Source organism: Oncorhynchus keta, chromosome 33, assembly GCF_023373465.1.
Source record: "Oncorhynchus keta strain PuntledgeMale-10-30-2019 chromosome 33, Oket_V2, whole genome shotgun sequence".
NCBI classification, from domain to species: domain Eukaryota; kingdom Metazoa; phylum Chordata; class Actinopteri; order Salmoniformes; family Salmonidae; genus Oncorhynchus; species Oncorhynchus keta.
The window spans coordinates 16,163,655-16,183,449 of NC_068453.1; the positions used below are offsets into that span (position 1 = coordinate 16,163,655).

The following is a 19,795-nucleotide window of genomic DNA, read 5'->3' on the forward strand; positions in this document are numbered from 1 at the left end:
CTGAATGTACATAGATGCTTTGGTTGGCCTGTAGGAGTGTATGTGCTCGCGCGTGTGTTTGTGTGTGTGTGTGTGTGTGTGTGTGTGAGTGAGTGAGTGACTGGGCTGAGGACGCGCGCGACTCGATTTATTTTCCGTACGCAGCTCGCTCTCTCTAAATGCCATCGGCGCTTCGATCTCCATGTCACTCTTTCCTCACATCTGCAGCCGATCAGAAAAAAAACGACCGCGAACCTCTATTCCACAGGTCAGTAAATATTTAGATTTCTATAAAGCAAGTCTGTCTGTCTGGCTGTCCTTCAGCGAAGAACACAATGTATAGCTCTTAAAGGTACATACTGGTCCCTTCCAGCCTGCCTCTGTGTGTTCTGTCCAGCCAGGCGTATGTCCAGAAATGAATTGATGAGCAAGTTTGATCCATGGCTTTAAAAACGATTTTCGAATTTAGCGTTTTTGTAGTGCATCTTTAGGAAAAAAGGCGCACATGCTTTTTGCTAAGTGAATTCCAGAAGCCGGTTAAACTGCTCCATTTTCTCAACATGTGTAGAGCTTTTTCTGCATGTCTGTCAAACAGAAATGTGGTTAAAAAGACACACGCGACGCCATTGTTGCCTCTTATGTTTGTACTGTAGCCTATATGTGTTTGGCTGCGTTTGTGACTGGCATTAGGCTGGGGGATATTAGGTCTAAAGGAATTTTAGAAAATAAAAATATATATACTGTAAATAGGCTATAGGTGGTCTTCAATAATCGTTTTAATAAATCGTTCCTTTTTTCGTTTTTCTCTGCGTGAACGTTTCCAAATCGCTTTGGAATTTATTGCAGTTAACGCAATAGATTCTGAGAGTATTTTACCTACCTCGCGCCTCCCGAAATACAGAAGATGAAGGATTTTAATGATCTATTACCACCTGATTTGGTGGCAGGCAGAATCCCTTAACCCATGAAATTGATCTGATTACCTCGCCAATGGGTCATAAAAGAAAGGAGTTGAATTTGCTGAGGCTGCATTCCCCCTTTTTCCATCACGTCTGTGGTCGATATGGCTTGATTTGGAGAGGAGCTGTTACATGGAATGAATAGGATACGAAATTAAGGGCATCACAGTCGCGCTATCATGGGCAGAGCTCGAGCGGTTATTTACATGCAGAGAACAGAACGGGCTGGGAAATCGCGCGCGGTTCTATTGATTTATGCTGAATGCTTCCCAACAGCTGTGTTTTGGAGATAGGGAGGCTGGCCACTCACATAATCACGAGGTGGGTTACCTTTTAAGTAAGGATGCAATCTGCCTCCAATCTCCAAATCAGGCCACGACAGAGATGTGCAGCACATTGAGTGTGGCTTGAAATGTTGATATGTCGAAGTTCTTTGTTTGTGTGTTTATGAAGTTCTCACATGATGTTAGCTACCTAGCGGACTATCTGCGTTGGCGATTTATTTAGACGTGTTTGATCTGTATGCTAATTAGCAACAACACTGTGTTATGCAAAACTGGTAAATAAATGCACCAACTGTCAATGGAATTTTTGGTAAAATACGCCCTAAGAGAACTACATTTGATGGTGTTTTAAAGCAGAGGAACCGACAACAGTAGCATCCAAATTGAGGCGGTGTGGGCCTGGCGATGCGGTGGTTTACATTTACATTTAAGTCATTTAGCAGACGCTCTTATCCAGAGCGAAGAGAGAGAAGGTGAATAGCGATCACACGGATAAGAATCCCTCTCACCTAATTGACAGAGTACCTTAATCTCTTTTGTCTTGTTATTGAAGCTAAAGAATTACCGAAAACATAATCTGTACTCGAGGTAAACTGTTCAAAAATATTTTCTCATTTGAATCATTCTAAGAAATATACCACATTTTTCAAGTTTCATTCACACCGAGAATAATTTCACGCCCTCGTTTTGGTTCTAAGAATCTGAACTGGTTCACATAGTTAATTGAGTACAACAAGAAGCGTTGTTCTTGAAAAGATCAGAGAATATTGTGCCATTAGTCATTTTATACATGTGGCCTATATTTATAGGCTATATTTCACATGCAACAACTCGAGGTTTCAAATTAAGGCATGCATGATATCGTTTTGAATTATTTGAAAATGCCTGTCTTCGGTGTCATTTTTTCTCTATTTCAGCGCATATCAAAATCATTGTTATTATTATTATTAATAATAGTAATAAATAGTTGTTCGTTTATTTCATTTAAATGATCCTGTAACACACATGGAAGTCCGAATGTGTTTCTCTCTCCCTCGCTGTTTTTATTTTCCTCCGTCTTCATCAAGATAATATTAATGTATTCCAGTGGTGACTGGAGTGAAGTAGCTCCAGCGGGTAGAGAGAGTGCCGCGTGCTGCCCGCTGCCCGAGGCGGTGTCCTCTGGTTCACCCTGGATCCGCGCCTCGCGGCTGTTTGGACAGCTTTACCTGCTACATTAGAATGAAAGTGTAAAACCTAAACCCATCAAAAGTCTCCTAAGCCAAATGCCGGCACTTTAATTAAATGGTATTTGTGGGCCTTCCCGGTTTTGCATCTGTCCAAAAACTGGGTTACTACAGCACAAGACCGCCAGGGAAGCTTGCTCTAGAATGTGCTTATCTCCCTGTTTTAATGATGATGCTTCAATGGTTGGACATACATAAAAAGTAATAGATACAATGTATAGTAATTATTTGAATAGCCTATGTGCTATTATCAATATGCATATTATTATTATTTGTAAATATATTTGTAGTTAGCCAATGGGAGGCAAAATGTGGACACTGTAAACAAAGAGATGCTATCTAAAAAGTTCATCTCACTCTGACAATGAAATAATCTGGTGGTGTCTTAAATTCTCACCCTCGGTGAAATCTTCTGATTTTAATCAGCGTTCCCTGACATAATCACTCACAAATGATCTCCCCAATCTTCTGCTGTGCCCGCCACCAGGCAACATTTATGAATCAGACGCAGTGTAGTAGACTAGACATCTGCTTGTTATTTAGTTTGTTTTGGTTATTTTATCACGCGCACACACACAGGGCCCCCGTTCTGTTGTGACAGTGGTGGGGATTACAAATGACAATTTTTAAAGGGGAACAGTTTTTATTCCACTCTCCTTCTCTCTTGACACTGAAGCTTGGGGAATCACGTCTTGAGAGAGGTTCCATGTCCCACTCTGTAAGCTTCCAGACATCCAGACAAGAAACAAAAAAACATGATCAGGATTTTTACATTTACTGTCATGTGTTGCCTCGGAGCACCTATAACGCATAGCCTACTTGGTTGGATAATGGAGCGCGAAACTTTTAAAGAGGATAATTACACGAGTCCGTTGACAGCTCGACAATGGCGGTGAGATTGTTCGATGTGAGGCGGTATAGTAGTTTCCATCCAGGTTCAGTCTCAGGTTCGCTTGAGTGAGACATGCTCTCTGGGCATCATGGAGAGGGATAAAAGCGTGCTTTGTCAAATCAGCAATATTTCTGTTTCTCACACATTAACCCCGTACACCCGACTGAGAACGGCCTTGGTAAAATGCACAACCTCCAAAAGACTAAAAGGCCATCTACGAATATCACATATGTAGCTACCCTATTCTGTAAAATAGGCCTACCTCATTGCATAAGATGGATGTGGCAGTTATTGTTGTGGTCATGCTCTGAATATCAAGTGCTCCCATGGAGACCCTGACAAAATGCATTTCATATATCCATTTCGTTCGTGTCAGTTTGCATTCGTGATAGTGCACTTTGGAAAATTATATAGTATCGATTTTTATGCGAATGCAAGGCTATTAATAAAATCTGCCTTTTCTCCCCTTGGAATGTTTGCATACAACTCACCACACAATTTCTTAACGATTTTAATGCGTAATAAACGCCCAGCATACCTGGTTATAGAATTGTGCCATTAAATAATTGTAATTTTACTCACTGGAAAACGGCGCGCGCATTTCCTCTCCAGAACAGCCTGCGCGCTCTGCTCTGCTCGCTGAGAGGGTTCATTTCCTGGCGGTGACGTCACGTCCAGTGGCGTCGTAGAGGCTGCCTGTGTCAGTGCTTTGCGCAGCACCAAAAAGAACATCCCCCTATTCTACAATGACATGCTGCCAATCGGAGAGTATTGGGTAGCCAAACTGGGAATTAGATACAAAATACCTCCCCACGGCGCAGCCCTCCCCCTCCCACCTATTACTGTGCAATCAAGTGCAACAAGGCGAGAGTACACTGCAGCATTCATACCTGACATTGGCATATGGAATAATTAGATGATCTGGTCTATGGTGTCAGTATGAATATATTTAATTGGTCAATTCAAGATCACACACTATAGAACCAATGACTGCATCAAGTCACATTTAATGCAGTCTTTTTGAATTAATAATGGCATTTTAGTGAATTTGCTGCTTGTCTATCTGTGTGTTGGGGGAGAGACGAGAGGCCTAATACTCTGGGAGAATATTCTCTCTCTCTCTCTCTCTCCCTCTCTCTCTCTCTCTCTCTCTCTCTCTCTCTCTCTCTCTCTCTCTCTCTCTCTCTCTCTCTCTCTCTCTCTCTCTCTCTCTCTCTCAGTCTGTTAAAGCCAGCTGAGGAGCCAGGCAGTAATGCACTGGAGTGTTTTCAGACTGCAGTTCAGCCGCTCTGGCGTCCTCGCCCGCCCCTGCTCTGTGAAGCGAGGAAATCGGTCCAAATTGGGGAGTTAAGTCGTTGCCTGCCGTTATAATAACGCGCCTGTCACCGCGAGAGGACGCACTGTCACAATTTTAAGAAAATGGGCGTCCAACAACCTGCCAGGCTGCCACTGGTCCCTCGTTATTGAGCAACAGGCTTCACGACTCTTTCTATTTCTATATTTTTTCATGACAAGCCCGGAAATATTATTGTGGCCAGCGGGATTCATTGATTCAGATACTGCATTAAAAAGCTAACTACTTTAGAATAGAAAATTATAGAATGTAATTAAACTGATGTGTTGTTTTTCATGAAGTCTCCATATTTTGTAATAAAACATCACTTTATTACGGGTTTTAATTGAGTTATAATGAACAATACATTGTGTATAATGGGCATGAAAGCATTTGTGTACCGGTATTTGCTTTAAAAAAAAATCTAAACATGAAAATAAATGTATTTACTATTGGTGAGACTCTTGCAGGGTCTGTGAAAGAAAAATCCTTGCAGCAGTTCTTGGTCATCTCTCCTGGCCCACTATATTCAATTAGGGCGAGCAGGGCAGGCCCCGCCCCCACTGATGACACTGACAGACCCTCCTTAAGTTGCGTCGCGCCACAGCTGTCTGCAAGCATTGAGCTGCCTGGCGCCATCCTGAAAGAATGCCTTCACTGTAAAAAAAAATAAAAAAAACTGAGAAAGAGCGAGAGAGAGAGAGACATACACACACTGGGACGGAGAGAGTTCAGAGAGAGCTATAGAGAGTGGGCGAGAGAGCAAGAGAGAGAGAGTGAGGGTGAGGGAAGCGAAGTAAGTGGAGAGGGTTGCCGCTGCGCACAAACAGATTTGATCTGTGAGTTCGGTGCTAGTCCGCTTGCACTAAGCTACCTACTGCAAACAAGGCTGCGTCTAAACATATACCTCTGCAACTTGTTGAATCGGCTTAATAATAGAAACTTTGTCAGGGAAAAGTTTAGGAACTTTTGAGTGGGACTGGATACGACCTTGGACTTATTCATGACAACATTCAAGTGAATCATTATTTTTTGAATGTATGTTTTGAACAATTTTGTTTTATTTATTATACGGGCATATTCACCTTAATGTGAATCCCTGCCAAATAATCGCATTTGAATATATTGAAAATAACATCTACATAGGGGGAACAACATATTTTTTAAATACATTTTTATTTTTTATTTCCAGGTGAACGAAGGTAACGAAGAAAACTGTGGATTAAACAAAGCAGGAATTCGGACAGATTTTTTTCTTATTTGACTTGAATCGGTTCACTCCGGTGTATATGAACGTTTGCTAAAAAGCTATGGAAGTATCCGCGGACCAACCCCGATGGATGAGCCATCACCACCCATCGGTGCTAAACGAACAGCATCCCGGCTCGCACCACCCGGGCCTCGGCCACTCGTACATGGACCCCTCGCAGTATCCCCTCGCCGACGATGTGGATGTACTGTTTAATATCGACTCACAGGGCAACCACGTATCTCCATACTATGGGAACTCAGTCAGAGCCGTCCAGAGGTATCCACCACCTCCACATAGTAAGTACTGCTTCATTATGCGTCGTTTTAGGCTACTATTGAATTGTTTATATTTGGCATGGTCATATTTAACTCAGATAGAGCTGACATAAGAACAATTCGTCTTCAGATGGTTGTCAATTTTAAAATGTCTGAACCGAAGTATATGTCTAATGGGTTTTAGTCTCAGCGGATCCGGATAATAAAAAAATGCGAGGGCCATATGAAACCATGCAGTCCCCTGTGTGGCTTACCTCTCTGGCGGTGTGCCTTTGGTTTCATATGTTTCCCGTTGTGAGTATAGGTATTTGTTTTAACAGAGACCACTGTTTCATTGTTCTAATTCCATGTCGAGCAATTTGAAATCAATTACATGTTTAAATCAAATAAATTCACGCGAGTTACAAATTAACAGCATGTTACTATTGTCAAATATGACATGTATGTTTGTATCATGGTTAAATGCAACTATGTTACCAAACGAATGAATGTGTAGACCTTCGGACAGAGAGAATTTGGAAGGCCCCATGAGATATATTTTGTCATTTCAGACTATCATACTTCACCACACAACCGTGTCCATTTTATGGCAGGTAAACTATGAGTTATCATTTATTTATAGATATTCCTGGAGAGAAAATAACTGCGGAAGAGATATTTGTTTAATTTATTGACATGACTTCCTGAACGGAATAGTGAATGCTAAAACACCACTGTTCAAACCCTCTGCACTGACACTGGCGTGCTACTCAAACTGCTGCTCTGACACAGTCATTCAGGCCCTGGGTTTCGGCTAGACCAAAAAGATGAGGTAGACTGGAGTCAAGTGGGACTATTTGGGTCAGAGCAGTGCAGTTTTATCTTGTGTTATCTTGTGTCCCCGAAGAGAAATCGTGGGTGATGTTTTAATAAAATGGCGTATGATTTTTAAAAAATGTTTTCCATAATCGATTTATAGGCTTTCTTAATAAAAATAATCCAAATTCTAAGTCATTGTAGTTGCAGTTTCTCCACTGGTAAAGCACACCTGAATTCACTCATATAAATATCAAACGATCAAGACAGTTTTGTTTCAATAGAAAGTGTGGCCAAACGTTTTTAATTGACAGTGACTGAGGTACACCTTTAATATGTAACGAAGTGATATTATTTGTGTAATTTACATAGCAGGCCTAGACCTACATGGCGATGTCAAACTGAAACCAGCTTAAGTGTGAGATATTGTTGTTTAATGTCAACAAAATGATCATAAGGGAAAGTGATCCAATCGTGAGAGTAGGCTAATTGAATGTAGGCCTATTGTAATTTTCTTCACCGAGAAAAATACTGACAGGGGTGTATCATCCTATTTTCTATTACAGGTAGTCAGGTGTGTCGCCCTTCTCTACTGCACGGCTCTCTGCCATGGCTGGACGGGAGCAAAGCGATGCAGCACCACAGCACTTCCCCGTGGAACCTGAGTCCTTTCCAGAAGAGCTCACTGCACCACGGTTCCCCGGCAGGTCTCTCTGTCTACCCCCCGGCGTCCTCCTCCTCCCTGTCCGGGGGCCACTCCAGCCCGCACCTCTTCACCTTTCCCCCCACTCCTCCGAAAGACGTGTCCCCGGACCCAGGCATCTCCACTCCGGGCTCAAGCAGCAACAGTCGCCAACAGGAGGAGAAAGAGTGCATAAAGTACCAGGTGTCCCTGGCCGAGAGCATGAAACTGGAGTCTCACAGCCGGAGCATGGCATCAATCGGAGCGCAATCATCCGCCCACCATCATCACCCCATCGCCACATACCCATCCTATGTCCCCGAATACGGCCCAGGCCTCTTCCCACCAAGTAGCCTGATAGGTGGGTCATCTTCTAGTTATGGTTCCAAAACAAGACCAAAAACAAGGTCATGTTCAGGTAGGCGTGCATTTTATTACATTACCATTTGATTTCACCTTAGAATTTATGACATTGATGATATCCAGGTGTAATCCCAATGTGCCCGTTTCAGAATCAGGACCTTTTTTCGTTCTCCACACAAAAAAAAAATGTAACTTTGAGTGACAGCCAAGGCCTTTCTCCAGCCCTTGCAGGCCCATAGAAAGTCAAATGTGTCTCAAATGAACTCGTGCACAAGATTCGTTTGAGGGGAAATACAATAGCAGTGGCAAGGAAAGCACGTGGGGGTAATAATAATACAATTAATAATAATAGCAATAATAATAATAACAACAATAATACATTCAAAATAATAATAAAAATGTATTGCATGGATAATCCGGGTTTCTATCTCTACATCAATTTTACTGAGTAACAATTTTAATTGGGGACATTATTACGTTTCTATATGTTATTAGGCTACACAAACATGTTTAATCGCATTCAATCAGCACCACGATTTGTTAAAACACATTGCTTGGAATAGAAAGCGAATTAAATAAATCAACGCGCATTTGCCCACATAAGATTGAACGATTTTCCACTTTCCAAATCTAAGGAATTTAGTCCAGTGAATGATTAAACAGCTTTTGTGCCCTTAAATCAGATGAGTTCAGAATAGTTTTAAGCTGTGTATAGACCTAAACCATATCCGTTTTCAGTTGTTCTATGTTTCACAGAGGGAACGAGAGAGGCTAAATCTGTGACCGCGGTCTCCGTGCCGGCATGGCTGTCTCGCGCCCGTTTAGATAATCCCATTACTGTCAGACTGGTGCACGCGACAGTTGCATTGTTTACGCAGAGCCAGTAATAACTTTGATAGAGCCCGGATGCGGGGCTGCATTGAGAGGGGGTAATCACGAATGAGCACTCTCCGTGGCAGAGGGGCACGACTGGCGAAGCGAAATGTTATCCAAGCAAGTGGGGGTAATTAAAATAAAATGTTATTCAGACACCGCTCGAAACCAGTTAACTGTAATGAGATTAATATCAGTGCCACATAGCATTAGGATACATATAGAAAACAGTGGATTAGTCGATGCATATCATCAGGCATATTCAATGCTGAATAATATTCGCTTATTACAAACAAAAAAATTAATCATTTTAATTTGAGGATAAAGTATGTGTGTGCTGTAATGTGCGTAAAGATACATCCTCTAAAATGAATCTTAAATAGGTTATCTATTAACGAGGTCATATAATGGAATGTGTCTACATTGCAAACCTGCAGATGAAAATAAGTCATTGAGAAAGGTCGACTCTGTGGTCTTCTAAACATAAACCCCGGAACACGCCTTGCACAATACGAAACCCTGTAGTAGCCTATTTCTCAGAGCCCTATTGTGGAGTGGATACATTTGTTTAGCTGTGTTACCCAGTCTCCTCTCTCTAAAACCACTATTGATTTACAACGTCCTCCGTGTCTGCTGAGGTCTCTGGAATGTCTATCACATCTAACAAGGCAGAACCAGAAGTGACACGTATCAGTCTCTGAAGAAATGGAGCGGTTTTTGCAGTCATAAGGGGAAGTGCGGGTGAGTAGAGGCAGTAAAGGCACCTCACGGCGCAAGGCCTCCTCTCTATACGCGTCTATGCTTTCAAATAATCCTGCCGCGATGCTCGGTTGTTTCAGTTTCAGTGGTGACGCAACATAGGCCTGGGGATCAGGAGACCCCCTTAATGAAACTGTTAACGCGCCTCTCACCTGTCAGTGTCACTAGAGAAGTGCCATTCAAACCCAAATGCTGGTTTGGAAAGACAGTGGTCATTCCAATCAAATAAACATACCTACATATGATTGAATTCGCCTAGTTTACAATGCCATATTATTGTTATTACTTTACACCACTGTGAAATGAGAGATTGTGTGTGTGGGAGAAAGAAGAGGGCACATTTTAATCACAAAAACATGAATGAACCCATAGATTATGCACACCCTTTTCTAAAGATAGGCTATCAGTTTGAATTAATATATTATGCATTTGATGAAATGATGTGTGACCTCATTGTGGCAGTAATCGACCATAACAGACCTGCTTTATTCAATGATATGAATTGGGAAAGTCCTACTAACGCCAGGGTCAAATGTTGATATCAGTTATAGCCTAACGCAATGCATTGTTATAGGCCCACTGTATTATTATTATTATCATCATCAATAATAGTAGTAGCAGTTGTATTATTATTATTATTATTATTATTATTATTATTATTTGTAGAAGTAGTAGTAGTAGTAGCAATTATTATTAGTAGCAGTGGTAGTAGTAGTAGCAGTTGTATTATTTTTTATTATTAGTAGTAGAAGTTGTATTAGTATTGTTATTATTAGTATTAGTATTAGTATGCCTAGTAGTATAATTTGTATTATTATTATTATTATTATTATTAGTAGTAGTAGTAGTAGTAGTAGTAGCATTAGTAGTAGTATTATTATTATTATTATTAGTAGTAGCATTAGTAGTAGTATTAGTATTAGTAGTAGTATGCCTAGTAGTATAATTTGTATTATTTTTATTATTATTCATATGTAATATGAATGTTATGCTACTATTAGAAATAATGATTTTGTGTGATGACATTTTCTACGATGTTTATAACAACCTTTCTCCCTCTTGACCTGAGGGATCAAGTGTTCCAGATGTGAGATGCTATGTTTAGTTTATAAGGGGCGAACTGATCTCGGCGCTCTCTCCATGTTGTGTATCGTTTCTGCTTTCAGAAGGTAGAGAGTGCGTTAACTGTGGAGCTACATCGACCCCGCTCTGGAGGCGGGATGGCACTGGTCACTATTTGTGTAACGCCTGCGGACTCTATCACAAGATGAACGGGCAGAATCGGCCCCTCATCAAACCCAAGCGACGACTGGTATGTCCCTGCCACTTTGTATTGATGACACTTCCGTCTTTCTCTCTTTCTCTACCCAGGAAGAAGTGTTAGCTGCAGGAAATTGACTCGCCAAGTGCAGGTCTCGAATTCTTTTAGATATACAGTAATAGCAAACTGCAGATTTATTATTACTATTGTTATGCATTTTTTAAATGATTTGCTTCATCAATTATTATTTTTCCGCTTCAATTGCCCTACTGTTTGATATTTCTTAGAGGAGAAAATATATTCCTCTTATTATGCATTGAGGCAAATCGAAAAATATTCCATCCAAATACTCACTGACCGCATAGGAATAATATCTGCAGTTGACATACTGTAAATGGCATACTTAGAATTGGACGTTTATATGGTTTAGATGAGAGATGTAGGCTACCATGCACCTTGCAATATTTGGAGCGGAACACCCTAAACTTTTAACACCAGAAAGCTGAGTACTATAGAGCAGTTCCCCTACCTCCCTGCATGGTTAGATAAAGGGGAAAACTTTCTTGGCAGGGGATGTCTCGCGTGGACGGCTCTTTTAGCAGCCAGCCAGCTTCTGCTCTAGCCTATATCACCCCGTCTCTCTCTAATGTGAAACCCCGACTTCCCAGGAAAAAGCTGCCGGATATCTGAGCAGCGCAGATAAGTAGCTTTTAACAACATAGCCCGCTTCCCCAGTCTAAACATGAAGGGGACCGGGGACCGAATCAGCGCAAGGAGCGGCCCAGGGCACGCAGGAGTCACGACTCAAGATTGTTCTTCTCAGAACTCAGGGAATCTCTGCAGAATGTTCAAATACTGAGGGAAAATAGTAAGAAAAGGAAAAGAGAAAAGAGAGAGGGAAGTCTGAAGAAGAAGTCTGGGAGGAGATGGATACAGTGAGCTGCATTTTCCAGTACACAATAACTTTATTTTCGCGTTAATGGAACTCGAGATTGGTGTGCAAAGCAATTACATTATTTAAGTCACGCATGAACATGGGTTATTAGGCCACCAGATGTAGATAATTGGAAACCCCCGAAAGATAGTGTAGTGCCTTTTGTTTAGCCCATTCGGTGTTAACGGGTACTGTGTCCTATTCGGTCATCTCGTCTATCGATTGGTTTTATAGATTATAACATCAATGTCAGGCCGGTCAGCTAACTGGCGTCTGAGGCAGGCATTTCAACCCATGGAGTCCTCTCCCTATGCAAGTCAAAACGTATCTTGAATGTATCAGCGCATTAGCTCTTCCCAGTTAAAAAAAAAACTATTTTCTGTAATTGGCTAATATGCCTATATGGTATGTCAATGTGGACGGTATGGCGATATTCAAGCTTATATGGCGATATTCAAGTTTACCATCTTCATCCACAAGCATATAATTTTGTCCATTTAATTCATTAGCCATGTTATATTGTGAAACCCCATTGACAGCTCAACATGATTAGATATGTAAAAACATCAGAATAATGATTGTTTGAGCTTTGCTATGCACATATTGATGATTTAACATATCATTTCCCACCCATGGGAGGCGAGAGATTTGTTTTTTAAAAATACATAATTCTGTCCGCCATCATGCTCTCACCGTAAAACGAATTGTAGTTGATTTGTATAACCTGTTGAGTTCCATATTTAAACACAAGGAGCAGACACTATCTTGCTGTTACTTAAGCACTTAGTCGCTTAACGGGAAAATGTAATCAGATTTAATTAGGTCCCATTTCATGCCACTGCTTTTATGTCGTCTGTAAATATTTACTCTTGAGAGGGCATGTGCGCATGATGCTATTTTTAGCCTCGAGTCAAAGCAGCGCTGTTTTGGGATTTTGTCGTTGTTTTTAAACTATTTGCAGAAAGTTGGATAGACAGAGCTTTGCAGAAAGCTATATGTTAGTAATGTATTATAAATGCAACATTTGGTTTGATAGCCTAGGAAAAGGCCTTATGACTGATATGCATGTTTTTTTGTATCTCCTTTTCGCCAGTCTGCAGCAAGACGCGCAGGAACATCATGTGCAAACTGTCAAACGAGCACGACAACACTGTGGCGAAGAAACGCCAACGGGGACCCCGTGTGTAACGCTTGCGGTCTATACTACAAACTGCACAATGTAAGCAAAACAACAGCCTTTACATTATAGTAAGATATCTACTAATTTATCTAAGCATGTGTCGTCTTTCATATCCTTTCTTTTCTTCCTCACTTTTGTTTATTTCTTTTCATTTATTCTCTCCTCCCTTCTTTTTTTCCTGTACATTCAAAGCTTATTTGCGACTTTTTTTTCTACAATTCTCGAAATATTTATCGCAGTCTTCCCTATTGAGAAATGTTGGGGCACAAGCGATAATAAATATAATTCATGTGATTTATTCGCAGCAAGTCACATGTACGAATCAAAATAAACGAGAGCCGAATTAAGCCCCGTGCGTACAGCTTGGATTTTGAATATTAAATAAGAGCTTAATTAAAATTCGATTAATTTTCAGACCTATCTTATTTCAGGCCTTTTGGTTACATCCACGCCAGGGACTTGAAGTCCCCCTCTGACCACCAATCCGCCTGATTCGTTTTGGGGCGTGCTGGTTACTGTCTCACCACATCATTTCACTTCCTCAATCTGAGGACCCCCAGGACCAGTTTTTTCTCTCTCTCCTTTGCTCTCGCTCTCTCTCTCTCTCTCTCATACACACTGTACCAAGAACGAGAGCTGCTGCGTAATTTAACTAGCGAAACATATTATTATTATGATTATATTTTACTTACAGCCTATTCAACCTTCATCTGAGAGAGCTCCCCCCAGAGTTGGTCTGATAAGGTATCCCCTATCCTCGCGGGAAGTGGGACGTCTATAGCCTATCTCACTACACTTCCTCCCTTGTTACGCAAGTGCCCTTTGCTCCCTGTTAAATATTTTCCCTATGTTGGTTTTGGCAGATTCTTTAAGACAGAAGAAAACCTGAGAAAAAATAGTTATCAGGGAGAATAATAATATTTCCCAGTTACATATTATATATTTTGAACTGACCCGACCTCAGCTTAATTGCAAAATTAGTTTGTTTTTGGTAAATTCATAATTCTGTTGGGGCCTGCTCAATTTGAAACAAATTCCACATTTTACATGGAACATTATATGAAGCCTCTCTCCCCTCGTGCACAATGACTCCTAACCTGCACAGTGGCCACAGTGGCTGCAGGTGACAGCAACCTAACGCTAACCTCAGAGACCTTGATAGCCTTTCCAGTTTGATAAGGCTGTAGGCTACAGTAAACGTGTATGGACATATTTATTGGATGCTTGTGAAAAAACAAGTTGCCACCAAGATGTGACAGACAGTGTTGACACCCAAATCAGTTTTTCCCCTCCTTGACAATGTGAAACAATGTTCCTCAACATTCACTGATGTGTGAGTCAGGGTGTTTGCAGTGCGGTCAACCCAAGACCATTGCATAAGGTTTGTGGTTGTTTTCAGGTTACTATAGGTGTGGGGAGAGGATATGAGGTAATGTACTGAATGCTCTGTGGTGGTCACTGAGTAAAGCTCTGTGGTGTTTTATTTGTGAGATGCATGGCATACATAGGCGTATCAAAGAGCACAGCCTGCCTGGTCAGCTTTAGTTTGGCGAACTGCATTTCAACGTCTAGATAGCAGCCAGAAACACAGAGAAGCCCTTTGCTTTTACCCGACATCGTGCAGAGACAGTGAAACCACATCACTCAGGGGCCGTAGCTCCTTGCCCTTTGCTAATCAGCTGGGCCACTCTGTGCTAAAATAGAGTCAGTGAAAAATGGCAGTAACGTCTCAGAGAAAGTGGCAGAAGTGAGGCGGTGAAATCCCTGTTCCCATTTCTCAGGGAAGCGGTCCTACCGATCAGGGAGGCAGCCGGCCTCATCCACCTCTCCTTCATAATCCTGCCCTGAGCTGGAATTCCATCATCCGGCTCTCATTCCCAGCTAAAACCTGTGCAGGAATATGGCAGCTCGGGCCATTTTGGCCAGCAGATGCCCATGCAGATGGAGGGTTGAGGGTAGAGAGACGAACTTGGCCGGCGCTGGTAGTCGTCATGGCCATGTCGGCTGGTTAGGACGGTGGTTGCCAGGCTCTCTTTCTCGCTCTGTCTCACTTTCCCACTCTCTCTCATTCCATCTTTCCAACTCTCTCTCTGTCTTTGCCTCTGTCTCCCTCTCCCTGGCATGGCAGTAGTCTAAGATCCAGCCCAGCTTAAGGGAATCAGCGTTTAAATCCAGCCAAATGTGGACTCACCCTGACACACACAAACACACACACACCCTACTCCCCCCCACCCCCTCCCGCTAACAATGGGACAGACAGATTTACTCTATAATGGGACTCCATTACATATCTCAGTGTCCCCCAAACCCTGAGCTCGAAACCTATTTGTGTCGCCCCTCTCCAATTTTCTATGTTTTGTTTTGTTTTTTGCTTGTTGGTCCAAATGCATTGACACAATTCGAATGCGCTTTACAGGATACGACTGATAAACAGAGCTCAAGGCTTGGATTTTATTTACTTTCTTTGTTTGTCAGCGTTTTTTCGCTTCATCAAAGTCCATCAGAAAGCATGAACACTGCTCTTTGATATTTCGGCTCAGTTCTACTCTGACTCATATTGCTATTTCTGCTCCTTCAACTTAAGTAACTCCTTGAAGTCACTTACCTATGAAATATGAATATTGAATAACGTGCTTGTTTTAACCCTGGTGCATTAACCCCATGTCCCCCAGATCAACCGACCTCTCACCATGAAGAAGGAGGGCATTCAGACGAGGAACAGGAAGATGTCCAGCAAGTCGAAGAAGAGCAAAAAGTCCCACGACAGCATGGACGACTTCTCCAAGAGCCTGATGGAGAAGAGCAGCTCGTTCAGCCCCGCCGCTCTGTCCCGCCACATGTCCTCCTTTCCCCCCTTCTCACACTCCGGCCACATGCTGTCCACCCCCACGCCCATGCACCCCTCCTCCTTCGCCCCTCACCCCCACTCCAGTATGGTCTCTGCCATGGGCTAGAAGACCCCAATGGTACCACCCACCTCCCAGAACCCCTCAACCAACCCTCCCCCATCCTCTTACTCCCAGTTCTTTTTCGCTTACCTGAATCCCAAGCTGAAAGACAACCAAACCGCTCTCTGCTGCCCATAACCAACCGCTCTGCTCCATCACCAAGCCGCCTATGATCTGACCTCATTGTGAGGGAGACAGGCTTTATGGGTCCTTGCTTTTGTTCAGTTGTCTCTTTTTTAATCTTTATCAAGTGTATCTACTGCGATCCTCAAAGCCTGGCAGACTGACTCACTAACTGTGGTTTTCCGACTCCTCGGAAGACCACATTGTTGTTCTCCGACCCAACCTGGGAGAAAAGATCCTGAAACTTCACCCACTCCCTGACTGTCCTCCCAGCTGATAACCCCCAATCTGGAAACCCATTTGTGTTCAAACATTTTTCATGGGAAAAGCAAAGATTATTAACAATCATTACAAAAGCTACACCTTTTATGATGCCCCCCTCCCCTTCCCACCCTACTTCACACACCTGTATGACAGGACCCCCCGACCCCTGAGCCGTGAGAAGAAGAGAGGAGATTAACTTTGAATATATTTGTACAAATTGTATGAAATACAGTACATTTAACGAATACTTTTTAATTAAGTAAAATGCCCCTGGGCAGCTAACGACAGAAGGGTACGATTCAAGGCAAGAAGAGACACTGCCACTGGAGAGTAGAGGAAGAGAGGACGCCTCTGCTTCCTGGAGAGAGGGATGAGAGGACGCTTCTGCTTTCTGGAGAGAGGGATGAGAGGGAGGAGAGGAAAGGACAGAGAAAAGGACAGGCCTTCACTTTCGCCTGCTGGAGAACATGTTTGATGCATTAAGCTTCTAGAGAGTCTATTGTTCTGACTGCAGGCGTCTCTTTTTTGGATGTGCTATAGGTCTCGGGCTGTTGGTTTGTGTTCACATGCTAGCACATACACACATATTCACATATCATACTTTCACATACACACACATATTCTCACATCATACTTTCACATACACACACAAACACACACTGCCACATTGGATCACCTGAAAGACTTTCTTCCGGCCCACAGATTATATGCATTGTGAAAAAATTCCTGTATTTGTTATTTGTATGTATAATTCAGAGTACCAAAAATACGAAAGAAACAAAGATGTAGAATTATTTCTTTATGTTATGCAGACTGAATGGTTGTAAAAATTTAATAATAATCACTAGTGTAAAAAATGACTGCTTTTTTGTTTCGTAATTATTATTATTTTCTTTGAAAAGAATAAACTAGTTTAATCTCTGTTGACATGTTAGCCTGTGGTTGCGATACTTATTTCGTTCTCTGGTACGGTGTCGTCGTGTGATGTTTGACACATCGTCACCCCACCCAGACCTGTCTGGCCATTTTTACCCAGCATTCACAGCAGAAACTGACAACTCTCGTGGTGAAGGACAAACAGGAAGTGCAGAAATAAACAGTGGCACGCACTGTGGCTGTAGGAGGGCTCACATGCCGTTTTATGGCTAGACAGGCAGGCTAATTCTCACAATCACAACTGACCTGCTTGGCAGAATTTCTCCTGTAGGTATCTGCTCGTTATCAGGAATTAGTCATGTTTCTGGAGAGAGCATGTGAAGTTAGAATGTGCCTTCAGAATTCCACAGTTCTACAGTATGGAGGTGATTAGTGAGGGTGATTAGTTGACTCAGACAATTTTGTGAATTCATTTAAATCAATCTGAGGAATTCAGACCCTAATGTAAAATAATCATTCTCAAAGTCTTACATGACACATTTTGTCGCTTCTTTAGTGTCCATGTGCTTTTATGGAAGTCTACTACATTGTGTCAATATTGTACCAATCTTAAAAAGCTGGCGAATACCAGACACAGCCATGATACAGCAATAGAAAACACATCAATCACACAGAGTAAAACAATATATTTGGTTGGAACAACTATTTCAGTACATTTTATCACCAACAAACCAAACCCATGTGTAGCCTACACAGCAACAGCAGAAAGATTTGATCTTGTCACAAGCAATTCCGCTAGTCCACCGCATACCTGTAGGTGCTGAAGAGCAATAAATCATTTCCTCCCTTTCTTTTGAAAAACAATGAATGTTTTGAGTTTTGAATTGGAATATTGAAGAGGAACTCAGTGTCGGTTTCGAACGCAGAATCGACCACATTGTGGCTGAAGTTCCTCAACATCCCTCTCCTTCCCCATCAAGTGTAAAGTATATTCATGTGCGCATATTGATATACATAGAGCTATACAAACAGTGCCTGGGGGGGCTTAAATTGATTGAGAAACAAGGAATTGAGAGTGCAGGAACCATGGTATGAAGTAGCCATCATCTCAACAGTGTTATTAGTGGATGCTAATGTTACTGTATCGACTTGTCACACTGTACTCTGCCAGAGGGAACGAGAGCTATGTGATTGAGAAAAAAGGATGTCAAAGTACTAGCTTAGGTACATGAACTAACCAGAGCAAAAACATTATTCTTAAATAGGGCCAATGGCCTACAAAACCGTTATTTTCTTTATTTAAAAAAAGTAGGACAATCATATGATTTTTATCAAAGAATGCATTGGGTTCGATTTGGAGTTCAACGTGATTCATGCAGCACACCATCTGTTCTGTGTTTGGGCTCCTAAGACAGGCTTGAGCATCTTTCCAGCCAAGCTTGCTAGCATAACACTCACTCAACTGGATTCCACTTCCCGCTATTTACCACTGAGTACACTAGTCCTCGGTCACTGTCAAAATGTTCAGATAGCTTTGACAGCATAGTATTAGTATACATACAGTAATGATATAATGTCACACAAATGCATTTCTTTTAGACTTGGAAGTGAAACAAAATAGCATCAATGGGATTAACACTTGTTACGTCATCTAGAGGTAGATCCTTTGAAACGGTATCCTGGATCAACTCATTTGTCTAAACAGACATATTATGCAAACAGGTATACGCAGTGGCAATTCACAGAATACAAGCACACGTTCCAGTCTCTAATCCAACTCCACCCCCTGTACTGACCTTTTCTTTGACTCCACTTCAGTGAGGCCAAACAGAAGTCTACCAGCCATTGGCCACAATTTGTTTCTGAGCCACTGTGTCCAATCAGGAGATTTGCTCCTGTGTTTTAACAGCGAAATTGAAGGAGGGAATATAGGATGAGGATGGGAATTCTGTGTGTGTGTTTCTGTGTGTGTGTGTGTGTGTGTATCTGTGTATTAAGGGGATTGAAGTGAACTCTTGGCCTCTTGGCCTGTGGCGGGACCCCAATCCCCCTTGACAACCTTTCACCTTGGCGCCGTGCTATGAGTGTCTGCCAAGGGTGACTGAAAGTCCACTGACAGACTCAGGGTGGATAATATAAACAGATTTACTCTCACCCCTCTCCCCTCTCCTTCCTATTCTCTACTCTCTCACCTGATGGTTCTTCTGTCTTATAGGCCTCTCCTTTTCCTCCCTCATTTATTTTCCTCCTCTAGCACTCATTTATTACTCCTTTTATCTCTCTTCGTCTTTCCTACGCATCTCTCTCTCTCTCTCTCTCTAGATATTTCTCTCTCTCTCTAGCTCTTTCTCTCTCTAGCTCTTTCTCTCTCTTTCTCTCTATCTAGCTCTCTCTCCCTAGCTCTTTCTCTCTCTCTCTTTCTCTCTCTCTCTAGCCCTTTCTCGCCTAGTTCTTTCTCTCTCTCTCTTTCTCTCTCTCTAGCTCTTTCTCTCTCTAGCTCTAGCTCTTTCTCTCTCTAGCTCTTTCTCTCTCTAGCT

The 19,795-nt window shown here is 42.1% G+C and overlaps 1 protein-coding gene across 6 annotated transcripts; it reads left to right on the forward strand.

The window, feature by feature from the left end:
- The first annotated feature begins 90 nt into the window (after positions 1–90).
- Positions 91–17,316, forward strand: LOC118392417 (transcription factor GATA-3). Of its 6 annotated transcripts, none has more exons than XM_052492120.1 (6): positions 91–247; positions 5,866–6,221; positions 7,562–8,095; positions 10,839–10,984; positions 12,961–13,086; positions 15,720–17,316. In XM_052492120.1, exons 2-6 carry the CDS (start codon positions 5,984–5,986, stop codon positions 15,999–16,001), a joined length of 1,326 nt encoding a protein of 441 aa, XP_052348080.1. In that variant the 5' UTR covers positions 91–247; positions 5,866–5,983; the 3' UTR covers positions 16,002–17,316. The 6 variants fall into 6 exon arrangements, with proteins under 6 accessions (XP_052348080.1, XP_052348082.1, XP_052348084.1 ...); XM_052492119.1 differs by lacking the exon at positions 91–247 and adding an exon at positions 5,282–5,711; XM_052492122.1 differs by lacking the exons at positions 91–247; positions 10,839–10,984 and adding an exon at positions 11,044–11,084 and having other exon boundaries at positions 5,278–6,221.
- Positions 17,317–19,795: the final 2,479 nt, after the last annotated feature.